The sequence below is a fragment of the Sprattus sprattus genome, assembly GCF_963457725.1.
Source record: "Sprattus sprattus genome assembly, chromosome: 7".
Lineage (NCBI taxonomy): Eukaryota > Metazoa > Chordata > Actinopteri > Clupeiformes > Clupeidae > Sprattus > Sprattus sprattus.
In genome coordinates, this window is record NC_137926.1 from 22,170,972 (window position 1) to 22,188,232 (window position 17,261).

General features: G+C 44.4%; 1 protein-coding gene across 1 annotated transcript in view; it reads left to right on the top strand.

The window, feature by feature from the left end:
• The window catches only part of necab2 (N-terminal EF-hand calcium binding protein 2), a gene marked incomplete at both ends in the record, with an annotated part of 67,552 nt that extends 51,260 nt beyond the window's left edge, over window positions 1-16,292 (top strand). The window contains 6 exons of the mRNA XM_080841508.1: window positions 900-979; window positions 4,418-4,474; window positions 11,058-11,170; window positions 13,666-13,743; window positions 14,869-14,960; window positions 16,264-16,292. Of these exons, the coding sequence (XP_080697634.1) occupies window positions 900-979; window positions 4,418-4,474; window positions 11,058-11,170; window positions 13,666-13,743; window positions 14,869-14,960; window positions 16,264-16,292 (449 nt within the window). The remainder of the gene's footprint in view (window positions 1-899; window positions 980-4,417; window positions 4,475-11,057; window positions 11,171-13,665; window positions 13,744-14,868; window positions 14,961-16,263) is intronic.
• Between the last annotated feature and the right edge of the window lie 969 nt (window positions 16,293-17,261).

Genomic DNA, 17,261 nt, shown 5'->3' on the forward strand with positions numbered 1-17,261 from the left:
TGTGTGTGTGTGTGTAAGTGTGTGTGTGTGTCTCAGCATGTAAAGTGGGATCCCACCACAATCTGCACACGCGTGCCATATGGCGGCATGGCGGTTTGCCCCAGCAGCTGCAGGCAGAGACGGCTGTCATTAGCATGGACGCTCTGGGCTAATGGCCCCCATCCTTGGCTCAGGCCTGCTCCACTGGGGGGCCACTGCCTCTGGGGGCGGCCAGGTCCTCACTTCCACCTCCTGCATCTCTATGGTTACAGCAAATGTGTTCCAGTGCTCTACTCCATTCCTCTGCCACAGTAAACCCCCACCCCACACCACCCCACACCCACCACCCGCTCTCATCAACACAAAAGATGTGTCATAGCCTAATTGGCTTGCCACCTCAAGTGGTGACGATTGTAAAGACAGGAAGCCCCCTTTTCTTCATTAATTGGATGTGTCGTCGTGTTTGCTGGAGTGAAAAAGGATGTAAGGTTGTGCTATCTCCTTGTTCACTGTGGCTTATCTGAGAATCCCCATTTGTTAGCATGCTGTCTTGGTGTAGTTCCCCACAAGGCAGAGTGAGGTGTGAAGTTACTGACACGGCTATCTGAGGAGCTGGACTCTCAAGATGTATATTAGCTAACATATTAATAGCATACTTAAGAGGCCTACCTCATCTCTATGTGTTTAATGACGATGTGGAAAATGCTTTAGTTTTAAACCGCAAGTCGTGAACATCATGCTGTAAAATGGCCAACCAATAATTGCTTTGGTTTAGAACGCAAAGAATATTTTTGAGAATTCAAAACGGAAGCAGTGAAAGTGTAAGCTGACAGAGGAGGATGAAGATTCTAAACTTAAACTGTGAGACAGTAGACACTCGGGCATTCTAAAGAACTGTGTGTGTTTGTGTCTTTTTCCAGTTGTGGTGGAGACCAGGAAAGAGGGGCTGGAGGCGCAGGTCAACCGTCTGGCTGAGCTGATTGGTCGCCTGGAAAACAAGGTAACAGTCTGTCCCACCCAATCACAGTCACTTACACCCCATTTGTTACGGTGTGAAAGCGCAGCGGCCCAGAGTTGGTGAGGTCAGGTGAGACATAAAGAACAAACATACCTCCTTATTAGATGTCCAGAAAAGTAAAGGGTGCGAGAATAACTGACGTAGCACCTGTAGTTTCTGTGCAAGTGCAAGACTAAAGGTTCCTCTCTATCATGAAGGTGTTGAATGTTTTACTTACTCAATGTATTACTCACTTTTTTCCCGAGCAGCATAATTTTCATTCACAATCAACAGTTCCTTTAGACACATTTATGAAAATAAGATAATAAAACCTGAAGAGTTATGAGGAGAGCAGATAACTTCAGAGAGAGCGTGAAAGAGAGAGAGGAAGCAATTATAGAAACCCGTCTTCTAAAGTGTTATGACATTTTTGCTTTTTCTCCTTCACCCATTTACTTCCCTCCTCTTTGTCTATTTCTTCCATCCGCTTTCGCTCTCTCTCTATCTCTTTTTTCCGCTGCCTCGCTCTTCAATGGCCATGTCCTCTATGCAGTGAGCATGGCAGACTAATGGAGTCCCTGGTTAATTCGGCAGTCGCTGGCTGGCAGGCACGTTTCTTATTGCTGCAGCTAAGAATAGCAGAGCAGGTTTATTCCACGCTCGGTGAAGCACCTCGAGAATCCAGGGGAGACCAGTGCAGATTAATAAACTGGGGGAATATCTAGGTCTGGGTTTTTCTTCATGGACACTCGGAGCCACTGAGGTGGGGAGAGGATGTCAGAGCACAGACAGATTTAGTGCGATCAGTTGTCCTTTTTATGTAGGGAAAAAAATAGAATAAAAAGCTGGCAGAGCTGAAAGAGGTCATCTGTATGACTGTGTGACCAGCATTAAATGGAACCGTTTTCTTTTTACACAGTATGCACAAAAGGTTTCGATTAGACAGCCGAGGAAATGTCTTCAATCTAGGTAGATAAGGCTGCCCGTGGGTGAAGAAGGTCAGTGTATTGTATTCAGCTGCATTATATTTTTGACTTCTATACTTAAAAAAATATATATATATTTTGGAACTTTCTACATCAGTCACCATGCTAGGTGAATGTCATTGTTGTAGAAAATGAAATAGTCCCGTCAGTGCGCCCTTGGGTTCCTCCATCTCTGGGTTTCTCAGCCCCTGCTCCCTACAAGCCCTCATCAGCATCCTTGGCTTGGCTAACCTTGTGAAATACTTCTTCCATGTTCTGTGCCATACTTTCCATTCCATCAAGTGACATATAGCACACAGAATGGACAGAATATTTTGCACGGAAGGACTTCTGTGCAATTTGTGGTGCCATTTTGTAACACTACGTACAGCTTTGCTGGCTCATTTAGGGATGTGTGTATACATATAACCCTGGACATACATATATGAACACGCGCTTACGTATAACTTAACTTTGGGTTATACGTATATTCACCACAGTACTGAACCATGTCATAGAGGAAGCTTTGTGGCTTGGCTGACCTACGCCCTCTTATCTCCCAGCTGCCTGAGGAACATCAGGGCTGTCTTGTTGTCTGTATAATGCGCACCCGCTGTTCTGGACAAGCATCATTTCCTGTTACCCTTGCCGAGCCCCGGCAAAGACCTCCATCACCGTGGTGACTGGAGCGCATGCACCTCCCCTTCTTCTTCTCCAGCTGAGTGGAGTTAGGCCGTTAGAGAGGGAGCTGAAAGGAGCTAGGCTGTCAGCGCTATTGTGGCATCCGCAGTTATGATGAGTAATTTCACATGCTGGGCCACTATGAAAGAGACAGAGCGGAAGAGGCATCTGCACAAATGAGCTTGCAGTCATTATACATCATTTTGTGGCCAGCTACTCATTCAAGGGAAGCAAAATAGACCAGGTGTTTCCACCTTTTAATCCCAACAGGGGCAACAGCAGTGATTGCTCCATCTCCATCTCACTTCTGAAGTAGTTTCAGCAGAGCTCTTTTCATACACAGCTCTCCAAGCCCGAGCAGGAGTACTGCCATAGTGTACATGTAGAAGCCTATTTCCATTCAACTTCAATCATGTGGTTTTGTTGACCTGAGTGGCTGAGATTGTCTGGTCTCTCACTTGAAAGCATGGCATTTGGACAAAGGGCTCACATATTGATTGCTTGATTGTTTGGTTTGGTTTTGTGAGAGTGAAAGTCCCTCTCAAAAAAGCGCTCTTTGTCTAGGCACAGTGAATGGAAAGTGGTGACCTGTTGGTCTTTCAGTGGTCACACAATGTGTGGGATCAGCTCTTCATCAGGGTCTTGGTACTGATATTTGTAAGCCTCTTTCAGATCACCTACAGAGCAGGACCGTTTCTGTTCCTGCCCTGCAGTACAGTGCGTTCATACATCTGTAGATCACATTTATCTGGACCTTCTTGGTCAGTGGGGAAATGATCTGTCCGGCGGGACCATAAGGGGCTATGAATCTGTTGCAAATGTGCAATTAATGCCGTCCACCATCCACCGCATTGAGATTAATTAAACTTCTCACTCTTGCCAAACGAGAGGAGTCTCAGCAAAAATCTTTGTATGGTTGTCCAGTGGATCAGATTCATGCTGTGATTTTCTCTAGATACAGAAAGACCTGATAGCCAGGTTCACAAAGCATCTCTATACAGAAGTCCTACAGGAGTATTGATTTGAATCAATTCTAAACCATGTATAGAACAAACCATACATTAAATTGTGTATCTACAGTTAACTCATAGGGACAGTGCAGGGTCAATAACTGCACGTGTGAGATGAATTCTATTATTTCACAATTGACCATAATGATTGTTCCAGTCAGCTAGGCTGAGTGGGCAAAGGGATTCTATTAGCACTGATATTAAGTGTAAAGGCACTCCTTCTTATGTTGTATTTCCTAATTAAGATAACTGTAAAACAATGTATGCCAGTGTATCATTGATATACACATAGATCCATGTATTTGTTTTACTTACATATTCTGCATTTCACAGATATTCATAGCCATTGTATGTTTTCTTTTGTTTTCCTTACAGATGTATTTAGTTCTACTGTAGCATTGTAAAAGGCAGGCATGTATATGTTATACATCAAAAGCTCTCTGACATTTAGTGCATGGCGGCTTCGGTGTGGTGTAGGTTTAAACCATGTACAGTGCCAAATGCCATATTTACATTTATGAAAATTCACTAATCTCACAAGCCAGCTCATCTTAGTGATACAACAGCCAGTTCTGGTGCGTGTGTTCGTGCATGTGTTTGTTTGTTTGTGTGTGAGGGTGTATTTGTTTGCTTCTGTATGTGTGTGTGTGTGTGTGTTTGTTTGTGTCAAGGAGAGTATGTTTCACCCTCAGAGCTGCTGTGAGTGATGATACTGACCCAGAGGCAGGCAAGCAGGGGTACTGGTGAATTCACGAGTGGCTCTTGTGTTCTGGTTCTTGTTGCAGACAGTCTGGTTTGACCTGCATCAGCGACTAACTGACACTGATGGCCAGGCGAGCGCAGTAAGTAGCATGACCCCCTCAACCCTTCTTCACCCAGAGCCCGCTCCATCCCAGATAATATAGTCGACGCGGGGCGTGCTCTCACCGTCCCCTTTACATTTGCACTTACTTTTTGTGAAAACTCCCAGCATGCCTGCCCTAGAACTCCCACTTGTGTACACACAAAAACGCACATACACACACTTCCATCCTGAAGACGTCTAAGTGTTGCTTGCATATATAATGCATGACTTAATGATCAGTTGCTAGCATGAGTGCATGTATCATGTGGATAGTCCTCATTGGCCCTGAGGTGTTGTGCATATATCCCATAGCTGATGAGGAGCTGTGGAAGTATCATTGGACTGTCTGTGTCTAGTTCCCTGAACCTGAAATCCAGCTAAGATATAACCTTATGGCCCTGTCAAACCCATGTGATGTGTGTGAAGATAAAACACAAGGTCTGTAGTGGAGTGTGTGTGTTCAGCTGGGTGGCAGACCTCTGAGGCCATAAAGTGAATACAACATAAGGAAGTGAATAATGCACTGCATGTGTCCATAAACAAAACAAAAGCTGAAGTAATTCTGTCTGTATCAGCACACAGTAATCTGATCAGGGGCAAGTCTGTTTTAGACTTAAGGGTTGTCTGGGAGCCCAGAAAGTCAGAGAGTGATTCCTAACTCCCCAGGGGAAGCGATGTAAGGTGACAGAATCTGAAGTGAAGGTGTGTTTTTTTCATCCCTATATCCGCTTATCGAATTTATGTCAGTTATTTTCCCGCATGAAAAAAACATCTGGAACTACTTACTGATGCGTTGCTGTAGCTGAACTGATAGAGCTAAGTGTTATGATGGTCCGGGGGTTCAGTGTGCAGGGACTGATAAAACTGATAAGATGTATACATTACCTGTTCTGTCAGTCGCTGTGGATAAAAGCGCCAGCTAAATGAATAGATGCAAGTATAGATACGCCGCACTGGTGGCTGCTGCTACTCCAACAGTACCAGCAGGTAGCCGGGGGTTTATTTTACGCAGCGCATAAACAACCCAGGCCTCCTCTTACGTGACCGTGTACGGCTCAGGGGGCACAGTGAAATGTCAGAGCAGAGAGGAAAATGGAGGAGTTTCGGGTCAACCGAGGACAACGTAGCTGAAGTGGGTTTAATGAAAAATACATGGGCTTCTTCTGCTCAGCCCACCACCCAAAAACCCCTCAGGTCACTGCTGGGTAGATTTCTGCCCATCCGTCTGATCTTTTTCCTGCTCAGATGGATGCGTGGCTTATTGATGCTTGATGGATCGCAGCTGAAAATTGAATCATTCCCTTTCTTATCATTAATCCTTGTCGGCTTGTGAGGCTGCCACTCACAGCCCTCAGATGGGATTACGGTGGGTTTCACCTGCCTGCGTGACAAATGTGATTGACACACAAGTCTGTGTGTGTGGGCGTGTATGCGAGCGTTTGTGTACACACACAGCCATGCGCACTGAATGAATCGAGGTCACGTTTAAAAGAAAGCCCGATGGGGACTCTTATTATCAAAGCAAAGCAAAGATTGACCCCTCCGACCTGCCGTAGTCTCAACAGGGGTAGATGATTGAGTGCCTGGCCCACTTCGCAGTCTGGTGTCTGAGCTCTCTATCTGAGCCGGCGGCGGACGCTGACCCTCCTCGCCCTAACGCCCAAGTGGCTGAGCCACATGTAAAGTCTTTTATGAGCTCAAAGTCCAATGTTTCTGCTGTACGTGCCGCATCCCTCCTGGGTCCCTCTGGCCTGTTTGATGAGTATTATTGAATAAAGCTTTCCCCACTTGATGATACAGTATTAAAACAGAAATGATGATTGGGTGCTGGTGGTGATAATAACATGTCTGTCTGTCTGCTGTCTCAATTGCAAATGTTTAAGTGCTCTTGGAATATTTTTTCGTGTGGCCTCCATTAGCCTGGTCAGAGATGGCTGTTACATATAGGGGTCTGATTAGTAGCTTCAGGACTTGAATGTGCCTCCAGTGCTCTTTAATTACAGGCTGCGAGCTGCCATTACTGTGACAGCTCTGCCAATGCTTTTCCATGGCAACTTGTAGCCCTACTGTAAATGTGCATTTGGCATATTATTCTGTTTCTTCTTGGGTGGACCATATCTGCCAGTGTGTTCAATTGTAGCATTAGCATACATCATAGACATCAGTTCAGATAAGAAACTAGTTTTTCAGGGATGCCCGTGGATGGACTTGTCCATTAAAACACCTTTTTACTTGAATGATACTTGATGCTGAATAATAGAACATACTTTGTGTGCTTTGGCACCTTCTAGTCCTAGTGTCAATGCTAAAGTGGTGCTGACTTTAATTATCCAGGCATACCTTTTAATACCATCGCCTGCATCACTGCACTGTCACTATACACCAAGGAAACATTTGGTGAAACATCTCCTCCTCTCAGACTCTCATGCTCCTGGCTGGCATATTTTTCAACAGTTAGTCAAAGCTCACTCCTGTTCCTGTGATAAGCATTGAAGCGCCACAATATATGGCATCATTTTTGCATGTTTACTCCACTAGCTTTCAAACTCGTCAGGAAGTGTCTGTGTTTGCAGTTACTCAGTACCTAAATGAACAATAGTGGCTTCCAAACTTTTGGAAAAAAAAATAGTTTTGCTCATGTAATGTTCGGCATATGTCCGCTGGTATTAATAATTAGACTAGCTATCCCTTCAAACATATAGAGCTAAACAGTAGGCCCTGCCATATTATATGATTACAAAGTAGACTATAAACTCATCACAAAATAACCTTCTAGGCTGTAATAGCACTGCCATACAAAAATTTACCTGTAGTTGTTTTTTTTAGGTTTCTCGTTCTGTTTTTTCACCCTCAACCCACACTACCCAACCCCCAGCCCCCCCTCCCCCTCTTGGAAACCACTGCTCTACAGGGTGCAAGCCCCCCCCCCCCCCCCCTTGGAAACCACTGCTCTACAGGGTGGATGCTGTAATTTCTGTTCAGCAGGAATAACTAGGTCAACTGGTGCAGATCAGGTGATGAAATATGTAAAGAGAGAGATAGAGGGAGAGAGGGAAAGACAAGAAGAACAGGGTGAGAGAACGAGAGTGTAGCAGTGTGAAGACGCCAGTCATGAGAATCTCCATGTGGAAGAGCTTTCCTCACTCATTTGGAGGGTATTGCTGTGAGAACGGAAGAAGAGGGAGGTCTCACTGTGAGAGAGGAAGAAGAGAGAGATGTTTCACTCCTTGACTGTGAGAGAGGAAGAAGAGAGAGGTCTCACTCCTTTACTGTGAGAGAGGAAGAAGAGAGAGGGCTCACTCCTTTACTGTGAGAGAGAAAGAAGAGAGAGGTTTCACTCCTTGACTGTGAGAGAGGAAGAAGAGATAGGTCTGACTCTTTTGGAGGGCATTACTGTGAGAGAGGAAGAAGAGAGAGGTTTCACTCCTTGACTGAGAGAGGAAGAAGAGAGAGGTCTGACTCCTTTACTGTGAGAGAGGAAGAAGAGAGAGGTCTCACTCCTTGACTGTGAGAGAGAAAGAAGAGGGAGGTCTGACTCCTTTACTGTAAGAGAGGAAGAAGAGTGAGGGCTCTGGAGGAGATGCAGGGCTCTGGAGGAGATCCCTCTATCAGCATTCTTCCTGTTCACTTGCAAAGATGCAGGGCTTTTAAACCTCTTTAAGCTGCATATGTAAATATTATGCAGATGACTTGAAGGGGAAATTACTTATTTAGTGGTCCTGTGACAAGGAGATGGATTTCTTGAGATGCGTGTTTGTTTGTGTGTGTGCGTGTGTTTGTGTGTGTGTGTGTGTGTGTGTGTGTGTGTGTGTGTGTGTGTGTGTGTGTGTGTGTGTGTGTGTTCGTGTGTGTGTGTGTGTGTGTGTGTGTGTGTGTGTGTGTATGTGTGTGTGTTCGTCTGTGAGTGTGTGTGTGTGTGTGTGAGAGTGTGTGTGTGTGTGTGTGTGTGTGTGTGAGTGTGTGTGTGTGAGTGTGTGTGTGTGAGTGTGTGTGTGTGTGTGTGTGTCTGTGAGCAGTGGGGGTCGGGGTTGAAGAGGCGGGGCTGTAGACTCACAAGTGGGGAAGAGGGTGTACTCCCCTGTTTCTATAGCAACGGTGAATTTCAGCTGTTTCTCTGTAAGGCTTGGTGTCATCGTTTTGGAGTCTTCAGTATCTTGTACAAGCATACACACACAAACACACACACACACACACACATACTCAGGCTCTCTCAGGGTACAATACACTGCATCCTTAGATGTTAGCTAAAATGGTTTCTCAAAGATTACAGTTTTCTCTTGTATTCTGCATTGTTTACAATCTATTGTTTTAGAGTTTTTCTTGGCATTGGCCTACAGATACGAGTATAACTGTGTGTGTGTGTGTGTGTGTGTGTGTGTGTGTGTGTGTAACTCTCATCTAATGCATTATGGAAAAAGAGGACAGCAGTGTTCAGGAGAATTCTATCTGGGTTCATTAATTGGTCTCCTGCTGAGACTTATAGGCATATATCTCCCTCACACTCTCTCGCTCTCTCTCTCTCTCTCTCTCTCTCTCTCTCTCTCTCATGTTTTCTCCCTCTCCCTCTCTCTCTCTCTCTCTCTCTCTCTCTCTCTCTCTTTTTTGTCTCCCCTCTACATATACACTCAGTTAGTCAAGGTTGGTAAGCCCCTGAGTGACAAAGAGCTTACAGTGCTGATACATTGTCCACAAACATTTTAATTACATTACATAAGCAACTGAATATAGCACTAGAATTTCATAACCGAATAGCCACCCTTATTTCCCACAGGATAATACTTGCACAAAACCATAATTATTTTTGAAGAGCACTGTGTTCCTGGCCGAATCATATATAGAATGTGCTGGTAAACAGCTCAATTCCTCCACAAATACCTCACTGCTATCTATCGCTGGCATCAGTCCAGAGCTCATTTTTCATTTCCAGTGAGCAACGCAGACATAAAAAGTGAATGAATGGTAATGGAGTGCTAGAATTTATTTTAATTTAGATTTATTTTTAACATGAAGCAAAATAAAACTTCTCTCCACACACCCGGTGCTAAATATCCAAAAGGTGATATGATCAGTCCTGCAATTTCCTTTAGGGATGCCATACGTGACGTGGCCTGGGAGCGGTTGAAAATTATTGGCTGGTGATGGTTCCTTCTGTGTGTCTCTAATCATTGCGTTTTAGGGTCTCCTGTCCCCTGCCAGCAACAAATGGGGCCACGCAACGCTGCTGATTGGGTTTTAGGTGGGCTGGGTTAATGTGGCAGCCGGGACGTGCGTGGCTGATTAGGTTTGGGCTGTGTTGGGTAACGCAGTGGCTTCTGATTGAGTTTGGGGTTTATTAGCAGGCCTCTCGCGGTTACTGCTGGGGCCTCGAGGAACACAGAAGCTGTGGTTTCTAATGACTCTGTCAGGTAGGCAGGCAGGCGAGTAGCCACTCCTAATGGCATCCATTTGTTTTTGTTTTTTTCTCCCGCTGGATGACACAATTCCGAGTAAAGCATCAGAGAAAATGTGGGAAACCTCAAACGCTATTATGGCAGTGCATTAAATGTGACGACCTATTATTACATTAACCAGAGATCATTACGATTTGATGAGCCGATTGGTTGATTTGAGAGCTTGTAAAATTTGTATCACATAGGATACAGTGTACCACCAGACTGTTGCAGACCATGCCAACACTTAATTGCATTATTATATTCCTCCTGATTGTTGTCGGCCCTAACCATAAGCATGACCTTCATGTCACTGCTGGAGTTTAAACTGACATTAAAATGTTCCCTGGCAGAGGAGTACGCAGATGAAATGGTGCATAATTTACCAGGAGGAGAACAGCGCCTGCATTTAATGCTTTAATCATGTTAGATATTGTAATTTCAGTAATGACAGCAGGGCAGATGCAGGAAATTGAAATAGGAGGTGTATAGTGGTCTATATGACACTGTGTGGCAGTTAAAAGCAGTGTAGCCGTTCAGTGCGACACACCACATGGAAAGGGTGTGATTATCTGAAAGAAATGCCAGTGACCGAGGCCATGGTTTGAGTTTAAAAAAGTTGGAGTTTAAAAAAATTGACATATTTCAGTGCATCAGTGAAAAGCTTAGATGGCAGTAATCAGTCCCCTTTTGTAGACTCTGGCACAGCTTAATGGTGGCATCCAGTTGAAATCGATGTGGGACAATACGTTTTGTCATTTGCACTTCTGGGACCGGTGCCATACAGCAATTTAGCTGAGCCTATGAAACTCCTCTTAGGAACGAGCAGCACTGTGGCAAAGACAAGCGATCGGAACACACCCAAAGCTGTAGCTGCTTGCTACTGTCCTTTCAGCTTGCTCATGAAAAGAGGCTGATAGCTGCTGGTTCTACTCAGGGAGATCTTAGTGGGAGTGGTTCTGGCCCTGGTCTGAGGGGATGAATTGTTGCCCATGCACAGCACTCACCCGTGGCATTCCCATTATGCGCACCATGCAGATGAGATCATTGAGTTGAGCTTGTTCGAGCTGGGACACTGACCAACCCAAATGCAAGTTTAATGGATATATAATTGTTGTTTTCTGTCTCTCTCTCCCTCTCTTTCTTGCCCAGTGTCTCTTCCTGATCCGTCAGGAGATGACCGTGTCCCAGAAGCAGCTTGGGGATTTCTGTGAGGCCCTGAAGCAGTACCTGAAGAATGTCTCCACCCAGAGAGACTGCTTCCAGTCAGTGCCTCCTCCAATTTCTTGTTTGTCTGTTGTTTTCTCTATCTATCCATCTGTCTGTCCATCAATCAATCAATTTGATATGTGTATCTTTCCTCAGTCTATCTATTCATCAATCAATTTCGTAACCAGTCAACCAGTATTTCCCTGTACTCCCGAGTGTCCAGGTGCTGATTGTCTCTCTCTACTCTTGTGTCTGTTCTCCATCCGTTGTCTCTTCTCACATTACGCCTGTCTATGTCTATGAGCTTACCTGTCTATCTCTCTAGCAGGTAGGCAGGTCAGTTGTCTGTCTCTCAGTCCTTCCCTCAGTCTTACCGGATATTGTTGCCTGCCCCGACAGACTGTGATTTAATATTCATGGATGCTTGTGTCTTTGAACTCAGTGCCTTTAAAGTGATATTTTTTCAACATTCAAAGTGTGTGGGGGGGATATGATGAGACATGCCTGCTTGTGTCCGTGAGCACACATTTTCTTCCAAACAACGCAAATGAATGCAAACAACCCCTATGAATATTAAGAACAGAGGCTGGTCCTCCGTTCACAGACAGGCTTCCAAACAACTTAGAGAGAAATAAACAGCAGAAGGAAGTGCACGTTAAATTAACCTTGAAGGGCAACCGAGACGAAAGAGAGGAGAAACGCTGGTGCGCTTTTGAATATGATGCACGCCGCAGAACAGATCAGGGGAGGCGTCGGAGGGCTGGAGAGGCAATCTGAGCTGCTGAGAGGTGTGGGTCGGATAAATGTGTTCGACAATCAATTCCTTCTCTCCAGTGGAGAGTGCCATCTTTGGAGCTCTTGGAGAGACGAGTGATGTGTTCGTTCAGAGAGAGAGAGAGACATAGAGAGTGAAAAAATGGACAGAGACAGATAGAGACAAAGACAGAGATTGAGACAGAAAGAGAGAGAGGGAGAGAAAGAAGGAGAAATAAAGAGAGAAAGTGAGAGATAGAGCAGGGGAGGCATAGTGTGTGAGAGAGAGAAGGAGAGAGAATGAGAGCGAGAGACCCTCCACGTTTGTTGCGCGAGGAGTTCTGCTCAGGAAGGCCAGTCCTCAGGCACTTAAGCAGTAGGAGACATTCAGCAATTTACCTGATTGTTACAGAAGCCAATTTTGACTCCAGTGTGGATGAAGGGGATGCATGAAAACAAGAAGTCTTTCTCACTTCTGGTGCCTCCATCCTTGTCAGAAGAATTGGACACACCCACACACACACAAACACCCATACACACACACCAAAGCAATGACTAGTATAGGAATGAAATTGCCCGGCCCACTTCTGGGGAGTACAAAAAAATATCAAACATCAAAAGTGCCCCCTGGCATTTCAGTCATACACTTTTGATGCAAGGCTCCAAAGGCACACTCACACACATGAAAATGTTAAAAGACCAGGTTCCAAATATAGTGTTCTTTTGTGGTGCTTCTTTCAAAAGGGGTCCCTGCAGTCCTAGGGCTTCTGCCCGGCTCTCTCAGCTAGGTTTTGTAGTGCTGTCATGACCGTGCGTCAGACTGGTAAATAATTGATCACGGAGGAACTTGGGCTCCTCAGTCAGTCCCGGGGCTGCTGAACTGACAAATATCTCCTTACCCTGCCCAGCTTCCTTTTTTAAGGGGTTTTTAAAGCGTTTTGGTGTCTTAGATACATTTTTGTGTCATGCAACAACACAGATTCACAGCCGCACACTCAATATATCCTCTCATACCACACCATTTAAAAAATATAATTGTTCTAAAAATAAAAATTAAAAAAAATATTATTATTTTAAATAGTAATATTTAAAACCATCGTTATCCCCATGTCCGTAAACCACTCCCCCCACTCTGACCAGTTTGTCTTAAAGTACCCTATTGAGTAATCAAGGCAACCAGAAGCACTTGGTTTGAGTGCACACTTGAATTTGGCACAGTGCCGTGGCCAATAACCCAGATGAGTGCCCCTGCCTGCGCCCCATGTTGCCTGGTGTAAAGAAAGCGCAGGGGTTAGGAGAAGGTTCTGGGGCGCTGAAAACTCCAACCTAGTGAGATGTAGTGAGGTCTACTAATAAGCTGAAAATTGGGTCCAGTCCTGTCAGAGGGGCTTTTCTTGCCCCAGTATCTCCTGGAGGGCTGAACTTTTCTTCTCAAAATCTTGAAGAACTACTGCCATCCAGTGGAGAATGTATGACCAAATTGAAGAGGAGACATGGGTAACACCACATCAAGCAAAAGCAAAAGGGTGGATGAAATATTAACTCCATAAGTCTAGAACTATTACACACCAGAACGAACTTCATAACTACAGGCATTTCCTTCCTTAAGTATTCCACGCAACTTGCACTTTCTTCCTGCTGTAGTCTAGCAAAGAGCTTCTAGGCTTCCACATAGTTCAAAGATGGACTGTAGACATAAAGGTTTGTGGGGCCCCTGGTGGGTGTGTTATTGATGACTGCTGTGCTTGTGTCTGTCTCCACTCTCTCTGCCGGCACCGCTGCCTCTTCTCCTCCACAGTGTGACTGCAGTGCGGCTGCCGAGTGGACTGTCCTTCGTGGTCTATGAGTTCTGGGACGGCGAGGAGGAGTGGAAGAGGTGGGTGCCACCTTCAGATCAATTCACTACGTTTCAGTTTTATCCCTTCTCTGCCATTGAAGCTTCCTACATGGGTGGAGTGAGAGAAAAACTGGAGGATGAATGAAGTGCAACAATGAACACAATGAATTAGTAGAATACTATAATTAAAAAAGACAATAATGAAGACAAGGGATGTGTGTTTAATGTGTTGCTCTTGGAAAGAGATATATTGCAAATTGTGTGGAGAGTAAAATGTCCCACAAGTGGCTCATTATATATGAATAAAGACATAAGAGGAGTATAATTGTATTTGACTAGAGAGAGTTTTGCCCTGTAAAGGACCTTTCCGCAGACTGCACCTGAGCTGAAGAGGTGTGTCTCTGTGTGTTTGTGTCTGTCTGTGCCGTACCCTGAGAGGTTGCACAAATGCAGAAGTGTGCAAATATCTGCAGTGGCTTCTGTATTAAGAATTTCCCCATCCGGATTAAGTTTGTATGACTTATTGATGTTTTCATGGGATGTGCCGAGCCTGTAATGGCTTTCCCTCTAGCTGCAAGTACCCTATTAATATTTCAATTGAACATGGTTTTAGTTGAATCAGTATGGGGTGGGGGGTTGGGCAAGACTGCTTCTAAAGTTGTCTTTGGGTTCTACATGAGGTATATACTGTATACTGTACATACAGAACATTTCTCTCTGCCCTAAATCAACTCCCATCATCCAGTAGCACACACAGTAATGTATGTCAATTGTAACATAACATATATCATATTTTACCATATACTGTATATGTTTAGCTGCTATTCTGCAGCCTAAGTTTAAGTCGGTCTTCTGCCAAATGCAACATGTGCTCTCATCCAGCCATTATAAGGGTGGCAAATATTAAGCACTTATATATTCACAATTTAACTAGAACTGGGTACATTTTGTACATCCTTGAAAGAAATGTTCACATTCTATGCTGACAGTATTTTTAGGCTTTTTGACTTCTTAATATAATGTGTGTTATAGATATAACTGCACACATTGCTGTGCTGTCCTACATGCTACTGTGCACCTGTAGATATAACTGGACATGTTGCTGTAACACTTTTGCCTCCATTTGCAACTTAACACCCTTCTCTGCTGTTGTCACCCTTTCAGGCACCTCCAGACTGCATATGCCAAGGCCTTCCAGCATGTGAAAGTGGACACCCTGTGCCAGCCAGAGACAGTGTCCAATGTAGCCGTGCCAGGTGGGTCCAGGGTGGTGTCCCGCCGCAGGGGTGGGGAGGCAGAGAGGGATGGGGGGATGAAGCAAGAGAAAGGAAGAGAAGAGGAGATACAGATAAGAGGGGAAATCGCCCAAAGTAGGCATGGTGTGGTGCAGATAACCGTGTTAACTGGTTTTGGCTGCAGTGTCTGACGGGGTATTCAAGAGCTGCTGGCCAAGATGAAGTAATGATGTTTAGTGTCAGCAAAATTGGCTCTTATCTGCTGAGATTTAGTGCAGAAATAAAGATGCTGTAAGCAATGCAAGCATTTCTCACTGAGTCCTTCCAGAACCATCCACTGCAGGAGTCAAGCAGCTACCCTCATTGCCTGGTGCATATGCAAAGTCATTTAAACAGGGATGCCCGTGCCTTTGGTAAAGGAGCTGACGTGTGCAGAATTTGAAGTTATTGCCTATATAGCATAGGAGAGATATTTGTATCTTTAACTCATTACTACATATCTTTATCTTTATCCAACAACATCTCAAGGAACTGCACATCCTTACATCAATAGTTGTGCTCCCTGGTTGGTGAATCTGTAGTATCAGCCTCAGTTACCCAAAGTGACATGGACTATCTGATGCAGATTTTTATGAGCTGTAAACACAAATGCAATTGCCCCCCCCCCCCCCCCCCCCCCCCCCCATCCATCCATCACTGGCGAGCTTCAATACAAATCAATTGAAAATACACAGAAAATGTTTTTAGCATGTGCACTGTATTGTGCCTATAAACACTCGGTACACTCGGTACTCAAGGACACAACCATCAGGATGCAACTCGACAAGTTTAATTATACTTCTCATATAACATAACATCATATAAACAGTGTGCCGTCACCTGGCCATAGCCGGCCACTACATGCACCAACTGACTTGTTTGATGACTGGAGAGAGACATATTTATTAAATAAGAGTAAACCTCAAAAACAACACTGTGTATTAATTGTGTGTCAACAGGATTGTTGGTCATGTGGAGATAATCTTAGTATTTCAAGTCACTTCTGAATCTGAATCGCATAATCATGCAACATCATACTACTCTTGGCAGAGATACAGGAAGGAACACACAGATCTATTTTTGTAAATTTTCTGTAGAAAAGTATTGCTAATGCCAACTTCAGTAACATTAATGCCATTGTAAATGCAAATTCATACTACAAAAACATGCATATCCTCAAATACCTCTAAAAAGACTGTGTGTACTGTGTTTTTCTAATGATTTAAGCTACATTGTCTGTTCCCTCCCATTCACATTGTCTGCTTCCTATCTCTTTTTAATGCAGCTGCCTGGTGCAACTCAAGCAGAGAATGATGAGGACGAGGCTTCTCTGCCGGTGGAATGCGTCCACCGTTTGCCTGAATGCCCAAACACTCCTCTTTTCTCCTCCTCCCCCTCTCTCTCTCCTTATCCCTCACTCCCTTTCTGCTTAAGTCTTCTCTTTCCCGCTCATCTCCCCCTCTCTCTTTTGTAATTACTTGTTTACACAGTGTCTGTTTGATATTGAGGCAGAACGCAAGGTGTTAATTACAGTGAACGTTGAGCAGATACAAGTTCATTTCCCCGTGACGGCTCTCACAGGTGAAGTTCTGGTTCCGCTGCAGCCTCTAGTCAGAGCTGCAGTGGGCTGATTATACTGCACATGGAGCCTTGGAGGCTGTGAAATCCGTCTTGTCGCAAAAACAAACACCACCCACCGAAGCTTTGTTTTACGCACTGGGGGTGGGATCTGTCTTTAATTCTTGACAGTGCAGTCCTTTAACACACTCACTCACAGACATTTGTGGCTTGTGTTGAACCGTTTGCCAACAAAGCAGGTCAACGTTAAGGTGTTCCTTCACTGCTGTAGAGGCTTGATGAGACTACTTTTATGCCAGTACTTAACCTTGCAGCATATACAGTATATCTCGCTAACGATCTTCAGTGTTCCCTGCAATTGAACCATGCGTAAGAGTGATACTCCTTGCTTCTGTCAGACAAACATTATTATGGGAATTAAAACTGTTTTGACACACCATTCACACAATACATGGAAGAGATCCACCACAAACCAGTGAAGGCATGTGGTCTACACAATCAGAACCATTATAAGAGCACAGTGTATGTGAATACATATTCACTAGAGAAAACAAGGCATATGAATCATCAGTGTAAACAGGAAATAGAGAATTTAAAAAGATTATTTAAGATGGAGATATCTATTTATCAGAGTTAATCTTGTAAAGTGATTTAGTGGATTGCTCACCGATCTTCTTGTTTTTCTTAAATTGATGAAGCAGTAAT